The sequence below is a fragment of the Montipora capricornis genome, chromosome 7, assembly GCF_036669925.1.
Source record: "Montipora capricornis isolate CH-2021 chromosome 7, ASM3666992v2, whole genome shotgun sequence".
Lineage (NCBI taxonomy): Eukaryota > Metazoa > Cnidaria > Anthozoa > Scleractinia > Acroporidae > Montipora > Montipora capricornis.
Genome location: NC_090889.1, coordinates 24,404,303 through 24,416,060, shown reverse-complemented (window position 1 = coordinate 24,416,060; position 11,758 = coordinate 24,404,303). Strand labels below are relative to the sequence as shown.

At 38.1% G+C, this 11,758-nt stretch overlaps 1 protein-coding gene across 1 annotated transcript; it reads left to right on the top strand.

The window, feature by feature from the left end:
• The first annotated feature begins 6,027 nt into the window (after positions 1-6,027).
• On the top strand, positions 6,028-11,674 carry LOC138056534 (transmembrane reductase CYB561D2-like). The gene is made up of 3 exons (XM_068902349.1): positions 6,028-6,201; positions 8,825-8,862; positions 9,727-11,674. The coding sequence occupies exons 1-3, from the start codon at positions 6,048-6,050 to the stop codon at positions 10,234-10,236; spliced, it is 702 nt and encodes a 233-aa protein (XP_068758450.1). The 5' UTR covers positions 6,028-6,047; the 3' UTR covers positions 10,237-11,674.
• Positions 11,675-11,758: the final 84 nt, after the last annotated feature.

The window sequence follows — 11,758 nt, the reverse complement described above, 5'->3', positions numbered from 1 at the left end:
TCCGGGCAGATATATCATTATCATTACATAAACATTACCTTAATCAATACCAATTATCCTGTTTCCGACATTATAAATGCTTTCGACATGCTTAATAAGACGTTATTAGTTGTTGTCCTTGGACAAATGTTGGTAAAGTTTGAAGCTCCCTATAAAGTTTACAGGAGAAAATACAGTCATTCTCAAACTTTTATTTACTTGTTAACTTTGTGCTTATGTTTATTGCTTATTTTGGAAAAATACTCACGCGTCACATTTCGCCGAAGAAATATTTATATACATTAAAAATAAAAGGGGTCGTAATATTGAGCCTTGTGGTATGCCACACGAAATATCTAGGAGCTTAGAAGATGTTCCATTCACACTAAACTGTTGCTTGCGATTTGACAAATACGAATGGAAAATGGCAACTGCTGAGTGATCAAAGCCAAAGTATTCTAATTTCTTTATCAAGATCTCATGGTTAAGTATATCAGATATAGATAGATAGATAGATAGATAGATAGATAGATAGGATAGGAAAACGTTAGTTAAACGCGGTAATTTCACCAAATTTACATACGTATTTTACATAGAAAATCTGTTCTACCTAAAAGCCGTGTATAATATACAAAGATACCTAAGTTTAAAAATCAATGACCTTAACATACTTTTTACAAAAATTTCTTAATTTAATCAGTTTTTGCCGATGCAAACGTGGAAGATTTTATTTGCTTTCTTAAACCATTTATAGAAGGCAATTGATTTAGCTGGTCTAGCAGCGCATTCCAAATGGTCGCCCCTGTAGAAAGGAAATTATGGTTATATGCAGGGTAATACACGTCTATACATAGATGTACTTGGGTGTACATGCATATATATGATATATATGATAATAAGAGGCTATACATAGATATATATGGTTATAAATAGATATACAAGGACAGCATGAAAATACATGGTTTTAAATGGAAATATATGGACATATATGATACTACACAGCTATACATGGATAAACATGGTTGTACATGGTTATACATGAATACATATCCATGTAATACATGGCTATACATGGATACACACTGTTGCACACGGCTATACACTGCTGTACATGGATATACATGGGTAAACATGGATATCCATGGGTATACATGGATATACAAGGGTATGCATAGATAAACATGGGTATACATGGAGATACATGGCTGTACATGGGTATACATGGATGTAAATGGCAAAACATGGATATACAAGGGTATACATCGATATACATGGAAAGACATGGTTATACATGGATATACATGGGTGTACATGGAAATACGTGGCTGAACAAGGATATAGATGGGTATACATGGATATACATGGGTATACAAGGATATACATAGATATACATGATACTACATGGGTATACATGGGTATACATGTATATACATGGGTATACATGGGCATACATTGCGGTACATGGATATACATGGAAATACATGACTGTACAATACATGGATATACATGGGTATAAATGAATATACATGGGTACACATGGGTATACATCGACATACATGGGTATACATTGATATAGATGGGTATACATGGAACTGCATCGCTTTACATGGATATACATGGCTCTACAGGGATATACATGGCTATACATGGAAAAACATGGCAATAGATGGCTGTCCATGGATATACATGGGTATACTTGGGTATACATGGGTATACATGAGTATACATGGGGATACATGGATATACACGGTTATACATGGATATACATGGGTATACATAGAGATATATGGGTATACATGGATATACATGGGTATACATGGATATACATGGCTGCACATGGATAAAAATGGAAATACATTGCTGTACATGGATATACATGACTATACATAGTTATACATGGATATACATGGGTATACATGGACAGACATGGGTATACATGGACATACATGGGTATACATGGACATACATGGGTATACATGGATATACATGGGTATACATGGACATACATGGGTATACATAGATATACCACGTTATACATGGATTTACATGGGTATACACAGAGATACATGGGTATACATGAATATACATGGCTATACATGGATATACATGGATATACATGGATATGCATGGTTATACATGGATATACATGGGTATACATGGATATACAAGGTTATACATGGATTTACATGGGTATACATAGCGATACATGGGTATACATGCCTGTACATGGATATACATGGATATACATGGCTGAACATATGTATACATGGGTATACATGGATATACAAGGTTATACATAGATTTACATGGGTACACATAGAGATACATGGGTATACATGGATATACATAGCTATACATGGTTATACATGGATATATATGGGTATACATGAACATACATGGGCATACATGGATATACATGGATATACATGGCTATACATGGTTATACATGGATACACATGGGTATACATGGACGTACATGGGTATACATGGACATACATAGTTATACATGGATATACATGGATATACATGGACATACATGGGCATACATGAATACACATGCATATACATGGCTATACATGGTTGTACATGGATGTAGATGGGTATACATGGACATACATGGGTATACATGGACATACATGGTTATACATGGATACACATGGTTATACATGGACGTACATGGGTATACATTATATGGGTATACATGGACATACATGGTTATACATGGATTTACATGGGTATACATGGACATACATGGTTATACATGGATATACATGGGTATACATGGGCATACATGGGTATACATGGGCACACATGGGTATACATGAATATATATGGGTATACATGGAAATACATGGTTATACATGGATATAAATGGGTATACATGGACAAACATGGTTATAGATGGATATACATGGATATACATGGACATACATGGGCATACATGGATACACATGCATATACATGGCTATACATGGTTGTACATGGATGTAGATGGGTATACATGGACATACATGGGTATACATGGACATACATGGGTATACATGGACATACATGGTTATACATGGATTTACATGGGTATACATGGACATACATGGGTATACATGGACATACATGGGTATACATGGACATACATGGTTATACATGGATTTACATGGGTATACATGGACATACATGGTTATACATTGATATACATGGGTATACATGGGCATACATAGGTATACATGGGCATACATGGGTATACATGAATATATATGGGTATACATGGAAATACATGGTTATACATGGATATACATGGGTATACATGGACATACATGGTTATACATGGATATACATGGATATACATGGACATACATGGGCATACATGGATACACATGCATATACATGGCTATACATGGTTGTACGTGGATGTAGATGGGTATACATGGCCATACATGGGTATACATGGACATACATGGATACACATGGATACACATGGGTATACATGGACGTACACGGGTATACATGGATATACATGTATATACATGGACATACATGGTTATACATGAACATATATGGGTATACATGGACATACATGGTTATACATGGATATACATGAATATACATGGACATACATGGTTATACATGGATATACATGGTTAGACATGGATATACATGGGTATACATGGGCATACATGGGTATACATGAATATATATGGGTATACATGGAAATACATGGTTATACATGGATATACATGGGTATACATGGACAAACATGGGTATACATGGACATACATGGGCTTACATGGATATACATGGGTATACATGAATATATATGGGTATATATGGATTTACATGGGTATACATGAATATATATGGGTATGCATGGATATACATGGGTATACATGAATATCTATGGGTGTACATGGAAATACATGGTTATACATGGATATACATGGGTATACATGAATATATATGGGTAGACATGGACATACATGGATATACATGGGTATACATGAATATATATGGGTATAAATGGATATACACGGGTATACAGGAATATATATGGGTAGACATGGACATACATGGATATACATGGGTATACATGAATATATATGTGTATACATGAACATACATGGGCATACATGGATATACATGGGTATACATGAATATATATGGGTATACATGAACATACATGGGCATACATGGATATACATGGGTATACATGAATATATATGGGTATACATGGATATACATAGGTATACATGGACATACATGGGTATACATGGGTATACATGGGTATACATGAATATATATGGGTATACATGGGCATACATGGATATACATGGATATACATAAGTATAGATGGACATACATGGGTATACATGGATATACATGGGTATACATGAATATATATGGGTATACATGGATATACATAGGTATACATGGACATACATGGGTATACATGGATATACATGGGAATACATGAATATATATGGGTATACATGGAAATTCACTGGTATATACCTTTATATATAACAATTTAGGGCCTTTAATACATCCATGATATAATTACATACTATTATGATACACTTTAATAACACTACTTAAAGTACCAACCACTGCGTGTCACTGATAACCGCTGAAAGCTCAGGTAACGCTTTCGCCTTCACAGGAATTCACTGTTCACGATCACAAAATACTTTAAGTTATCTCTTTGTGGTGGTCGATTGTAAATACAACCCTTGTCACTTGTCACTGGTTAAATAGAAGAGGCTGGTCCTGTCTTTAATAGTTGTGCAAGCAGATCTTCGTGGAAGCCATGTAAAAAGAAGTTATCTGGCATATCAAATTAATTTTCATTAATCAAAATTAAAAAGAAGATTGTGTCACGACTTTCTTGATACTTTTTTAAAATGCGTTCGATCAGTTTCTAAAGAGAAAATACTGTGAAAAGTGCTGTGGGATTACGACTTCGCTTCCCATATATATATGGCTTCCTTCTGCCTTACAGGCAGTGGATCATTGGCGTACGCACTTTCGTTCGTGACTGCGAAGTCCGATTTTGGACATGCAAGGCCTGTGGCAGTGTAACAGGCGTGAGTTATCGGGTTCGACCAGTTGTTAATGGAAGCTTTCTTCCTCTGTCTCTTCTCCTCCAAGGTCCTCATTCTCTCTTCCTCTGCCCGTTTGCAGCCCGTCTTGATAGCTACCCTCCACTTAATACGGTCGACAGCCAACGACTTTCAGTTGTCTACACTGATTTTGGCTGCTTTCATTTCTCCTTTGCAGACTTCTTTGTAGCGAAGAAACGGCCGCCCTGACCATCTTTTGCCTTGAGCCAGCTGTCCATAGAGTAGGTCTTTTGGAAGGTGCTCCGGGGGCCCATGCGGTGGACATGGCCTAGCCAACATAGATTACGCTCTGAGAGGAGGTACTGGATAATTGGCAGTTCTCATGCACGTCCTGGTTGGTGATCTTATCCTTCCAGGTAATCCCAAGAGGAGTATGTTCAGTCTAGCTTTATGTATGGAGTATGCAGGCCATGCCTCACTCCCATACAACAGGGCGCTGAGAACTCATACATGCAGAGTAGACTCAGATGTTGGTCTTTAAACGCAGTTTTGGGTTTAGCCAGACACGCTTCTGCAATTTTCCGAAAAACGAGGCTGCCTTGCCTACGCGAGCATTCAAGTCACTATCCAGTGTGTGTGGAGGAGGACGCCCTCACTACAGAACTGGAATGCGTGTTGCAGAGGAAAGAAAATACCAAATAGGGTAGGCGCCAAAACGCAGCCTTGCTTCACTCCACTGCAAATTTCGAACGGGCGAAATATTATTGTTTTTAAAAACCTACATACATACAAAGAAACTGGAGATACTTTATCAACTTTATTTATCTTCGAATTTAAGAGTTCTTTACAAAGCGAAGGTCTCTATCGTTGAGTTTATTACTTTGCGTAGTAATTTTAGCCTTCGTTCGACTTTTACTGTGTTCTGGATCCTGGATTACGTTTCCGGACTCCAGATTCCGGATTCCGGATTCCAGATTTTAGAATTTTTCTGAGAAAGCTTGGTTACCACTAACCCTCATGAAAGAAGATTTGATCGAGGGGAAATCCACAGCTGCGCTTCAAATTGCGGAGAAAACACGAAAGGTGAAAAGGAGCATTGTGTTCAGTATGGTACATATCATTGCTGTAGGACTTCCTTTAGTGGTGATATGCCTTGCTCAACCAGGAACCAGTAAGTTTCGACAAATAATCTTCCTGTTCGAATTAGTGGGTTAGTGTATAGAAGAAATGGTCAATGAATTGTGCTTTCAAAAAAATATTGAAAATGTTGCTCTGAGTTTTACAATTTTCAGAGATTTTGTTTGATTCGTCTGAAGCCTCCTGTATAAGATCTTTAGTTTATCCACAATGAGAAACTTTTAATTTAAATTGGGGCCATTCAATCTTATAACCCCCAGCATAGTTAAGGCTATAAGGCAGTCGTCATTATTTAGTATTGTGGTATCTTTCTGAGTTGTATGGTGAAAAATGGCCCGTTTTTGAAGGGAAGTATGTTGAATGATGGCATTTTTCTAAGGTGCATGTACCTACAGCCTCAGACAAAATTGTTGAAACACTTTGCCCTCCCACATGCCATGCGAGCAGAGTCTCTTTCGTTCTTCCCTAGATAAGTCGGGAGAGGAAAGTAGACTCAGCCAGCTGGCTCAACATTTGGTGTTGAGCATGCGTTAAAAATTCAAACGTATTTGGGAGTCAGTCACGCGTGACTAGTATCTGCAAAACCACAAAACCAAAAAAAAACAGTAGGGAATATTTTCGAACAACTCTGGCAAACAAACGGCAACTAAGGAATCATTTCCCTTGAAACTCAAGATAGTTCAAGTTTTTAAATTGCCATTTCAATTTTTACTGAGAAAATTAATAGGTTTCTAAATTCTCAATTCTCAATTGAGAAAATTGAGATATAACCAGAATGGATTTCGACCCAAGTGTACAACAGTAGCACAGATCATCACTCTCAGACGTAATATCATAGAGGGTGTCAAAGCCAACAACTTGTCTGCTGTTATAACGTTTATCGATTTTCGAAAAGCCTTCGATTCAATACACAGAGAGAAGATGATGAGAATATTGAAAGCGTATGGAATTCCGTCAAATCTACTGAGAGCCATAGAAAGAATGTAACTATACAAACACCAGAGCCAAGGTCACATCTCCAGACAGTGAAACTGAGCTCTTTGAAATAACAGCAGGAGTATTACAGGGTGACACTCTGGCGCCCTTCTTATTCATTATTGTGCTTATTACGCCATGAAGAAAGCAAATTATGACTGGCTGTGAAGAGGATCTTGGTTTCACTGACTCACTCCTAGAAAGTCCAGACGTCACCCTAAGGAAGTATTAGCTTACCTTGATTTCGTGGATGACATTGCCCTATTGTCTGATGCAATCAACGAAGCCTAGCAGCTACTCACCAATGTAGAAAGAGAATGCAAGAAAGTAGGCCTTGGTCTAAGTGGCCCCAAAACCAAATCTTTAGCCTACAATGTTGAAGATCTCGTGCCTCTCCAAACTCTGGAGGGAACCGAACTTGAGTGGATGGACGACTTCAAGTACTTGGGGTCGTGGGTGGATAGTTCTGCAAAAGACATAGCTGTCAGGAAGGCTCTTGCCTGGAAGGCGCTAAATGGCATGACTTGGATATGCACATCCAGTATGAGAACTGAGTTAAAGAAGAAGTTCTTCATAGCCACAGTCAAGTCTATTCTTCTCTACGGGTGTGAATCATGGTCGTTAACTGAGGCTGATGAAAAGTCACTCAATGGTACCTACACCAGAATGCTGCGAAAAGCCACAAATGTTCACTGGAGCCATCGTATGACAAACGAAACTCTCTATGGCAAGCTTCCAGCACTCAGTAACAAGATCGCTGCGCGACGTCTTCAGCTAGCCGGACACTGTCAAAGACACCCTGAGTTGAGTGCCCACAAGCTTGTACACTGGGAACCTATGCATGGACAGCGAGGTTGTAGCCGCCCAAAGACCAATTTCGTGGACACTCTACGGAGGGACACAGCGGCTGAGAACTCTGCCGAACTGGCAACACTGATGGCGGACAGGAAGGTCTGGAGGAGTCGTGTGGCATCCCGCCTGTGGGCACCTTAGCTAGTCAGTCAGTCAATTCTGGCAAACTAGTTTCTGTAACCAACATACAGAGGAAATACTCATGGGAATTTAGACAGTTAAAAATTGTCATGCTGTTGAAAATTTAAAATATATTGATGACGTGTGGCGATTGATCATTCTCACAAATTAAAAATTAAACACAGGTTTGACAAGTTGAAACTGGACTGACTCATCCATTTCTTTGGATGAGCGACAAATCAAAGAAAGTCGAGCCAGCTGGTAGTCTACTTTCCTCTTCCCGACTTATCTAGGAAGATCGAAAGAGACTCTTCTCACAGGGTACCCCCCACAATGTTGTATTGCCTTATGGGCTGAGAAACTTGCGTGCAAACAACATTGTGAGGACAGAGTGAGCCGCAAAAGCTTCAGATCTGTATATTTGTGTACTGTTCCAAGGAATTTTGTCGCAGACTTTAGGTATTGTACTGGATTTTGATCTTGTCTACCAAGGGTTTAATTAACCCATTGACTCCTGGGGGTTCCCCATTGACAATTAAAATCGTCTGGCGTTAGACAGAGTAAAATACTACGTGTAAGTATGGCCGGTTTAGGCTGGTATAGGGGTGAATGGGTTAATGATAATAATAATTCTTGTTATTCTTGGTGTCTTTATACATTGGGGCATGGTATGTAACAAAATTAAGTTCCTTTTTGAAATCTTTTTACAGGTCTTTTTTCTTGGCATCCAACACTCATGGTCCTTAGTGTAAGTGTCCAGTATTTATAAAAATGTAGATTTCCCAGTAATATTTTGTGAGAATTGTAGAGATTGAAGGGTATAAGTTGAAGGAATCTTAAAGATGTTTTAAAAGACATTTTTTTTGAGATCTTCATAATTCTTTGGTGAAACATTTATTGGTTGTTAGGATTTTAGAGGTTACTTTAACCCATTCTCCGCTCAGGCGTTCTTGGATGCTCCCAGTTGACGAGTAAAATCATGTGGTGTTAGAGTAAAATCTGTGCTATTTTAGGGGTGTTTAGGGGAAATCTTTAGTTAATCACGAGTTTAAACTCAAAAATGATAATGCGGAATTCCTTTACTGATAAAATTATCATTACATCACAAGATGAGTCTGAGCAAAAACGACGTTTATCCAGGCGATTTGTCATAAACTTGAAAAACGTCGGGCTGATTGTTTTCAAGATTACCTAAATGCAATCTGTTTCAATCTTGTCCATTTTTGTCCATCGGTGCTTCTCTTTCCTATTGCTGGATTTCTTTTATGTTGTTCAGCAGTTTTAAGTGGTTATTGCAATGTTTCATTCTACTTTTTGGGCATTTTGAGTTCCATGAAATTTGATCATTTTGCGTGACATGGTCCCTTTAACTCTATCTCCCATTAGTCAAAGGGTTAATGGCGATAACATAACGTACATGTAGCCTCATTCCCAAGGGTCGATGGGTTAAAGACCTTCTGAAGATCTTCAGAGCAAAATTAATAATTATTTTCAGCAAGGTTAGACTCCCTTTCGGGTTAACAGATGTGCGAGGTACAGAGTCAAAGACTTGTCTGTAAGTATTTCTGTAGAACAGCTATTCACAACTGCTTTCTTTTCTGTTGATCTTCAGTTTGGTTTCCTGATGACTGAGGCAATTCTGATATTTTCACCGCAAAGTTCAGTCATCTTGTCAGCCCCACGAGCAACCAAAGTCAAATTCCACTGGATTCTGCAAACATTAGCCTTAGTGGCTGCACTTTTGGGATTTGCTGTCATTTACTACAACAAGAATTTGAATAGCAAACCACATTTTAAAAGCTGGCATGGAATTATGGGCTTCAGCACTGTTGTACTTATATGTTTACAATCTTTACAAGGCATCGGGGTTTTGTACTCCAAGCTTCCGTTAGTAAACAAATTAAAACCACGACAACTCAAGCAGCTGCATGGCGTGTCTGGCTCGTTGGTTTTTCTTGTTGCTTGTATCACTCTCAGCCTTGGATTTTATTCAAACTGGTTTACAAAAAATGCACATTTTTCCGTGCTTTATGGAAGCATTATGTCTTGCGTTGCCCTTGGTGGAGCTGTCATTGGGCAAGTTTACACAGAATATGGCCTCAAGAGGCCTGGACGAACATAATGAAATCTCCAATTCAGAAACAAATCAGCTAACACACAAATTCACTGATAATAATGTTATAATATTTTATGGACTCCTTTAATAATAACTTTATTTAACAACATCTAGCTCCCATTCCCTCCTAAGGGTAACAATACATTTTTTAGATTTTACTTTGTCTAATAGTAATGCCAGACAAGTTTACTCATCAGTGGTGGCAAGTTTAGAGGTGACAGGATTTATTGAAAGTAATATTAACTCTGCTCAGTGGTAATCCTGTAATTTTAATTGTATCAATACTACTACATACTAATAATAATACCAATAGTAATGTTCTCAAGGAATCCCAAATGATGAGAGGCAGAGTTAAACTGGGAGAAACCCAGTTGTGCTAAGAGCAGTCCTAGAATCCAGGAACTCCAAATTGCCAGTGTGGCTCCCTAACTATTTGGCCACACCATAGGTGAAAAGATGAGGAAATCCCTTTGAGCAGAAGTAAATTAACTGTTATTAGATTTATCGTCAGTCTTGAAAGAAATGCTACCAGTATGAAAGGATGAATGCCTAGGAATGTCAAAATGCTCTTGGAAATGCAATAACTAGTCTTGTTTTTAATGGGGTTTAATCGTGTCACTACCAAAGGTTTTCTCTCTCTAGTCCGATCTGATCTGATTGATTTACCAGCATGCACGTAGTGAAAAAGGACGGTCCCCCAAACGATTTGGTAAAGTTTCAAAGGTTACATATCTTGCTATAATCAACGACATTGTTTAAAGTAAATTAAAGTAACCATATTTAACGTCGATAACTCGTAACAGTAATTCAACTGACAAACCTGAGGTCGACGGTGCGCTCATTTTACTCCCCCCTCTCCATCAGTGCTCCGTTTTACGAGTATTTAAAGCTACTTAGCTACACGGAAAGGAAAGAAGTCGAAACAAGGATGCGAGATCCGGGAATTAAATTCAGGACCTCTTGCACCAAGGCCGCGCACTAACCGACTGTGCCATCCTTGGTCCTTCTACTGGACTACTCCAAATCTGTGCTTATGTATTGTCACTCGCTCTGTAATTCTGAAAGTGCACCTCACTCCGTGCATAATGTATTAAGATCTGAAAAAACATGACTTGTTGATGGGAGGTAAAGAGGTGTGTGTGATGCCCTTTATACCGCACCAATAATGTAAGTTTTCTCTGATTAGATTTAGCGCACGAAATGATGAAAATGTTGCTTATTTACTTATTATAACAGCTGTGTAACGTGGCCAGAATTTCATATGTTTTCACTGTGCACATTCAAAACTTTTAATCAGAAATCGATTCAAATGTGTCTGTCAACGAATCAAAATAATTATTACTCTGACAAATCGGAGTAGTTGGAAAAAGTTTAGAGCCTTTTTAGGCTCATCAATGTCACGTGTTTAAATAAAGTTTTTTCAGTTTTTTTCAGTTTTCACCAATTACAGGTGGTGTTGGTTTTCGTTGGTTGAAGTGTTTTTATGTAGAATACTTGGCACTGTGAGCTTAACACAAGATAAGACTAC

Excerpts from the sequence above, each read along its gene's own strand:
- LOC138056534 (XM_068902349.1), top strand. The coding sequence starts at position 6,048 with ATGAAAGAAGATTTGATCGAGGGGAAATCCACAGCTGCGCTTCAAATT. Across the intron at positions 6,202-8,824 it reads CCTTGCTCAACCAGGAACCA|GTCTTTTTTCTTGGCATCCA; the intron begins GTAAGTTTCGAC and ends ATCTTTTTACAG. Across the intron at positions 8,863-9,726 it reads CAACACTCATGGTCCTTAGT|TTTGGTTTCCTGATGACTGA; the intron begins GTAAGTGTCCAG and ends GTTGATCTTCAG.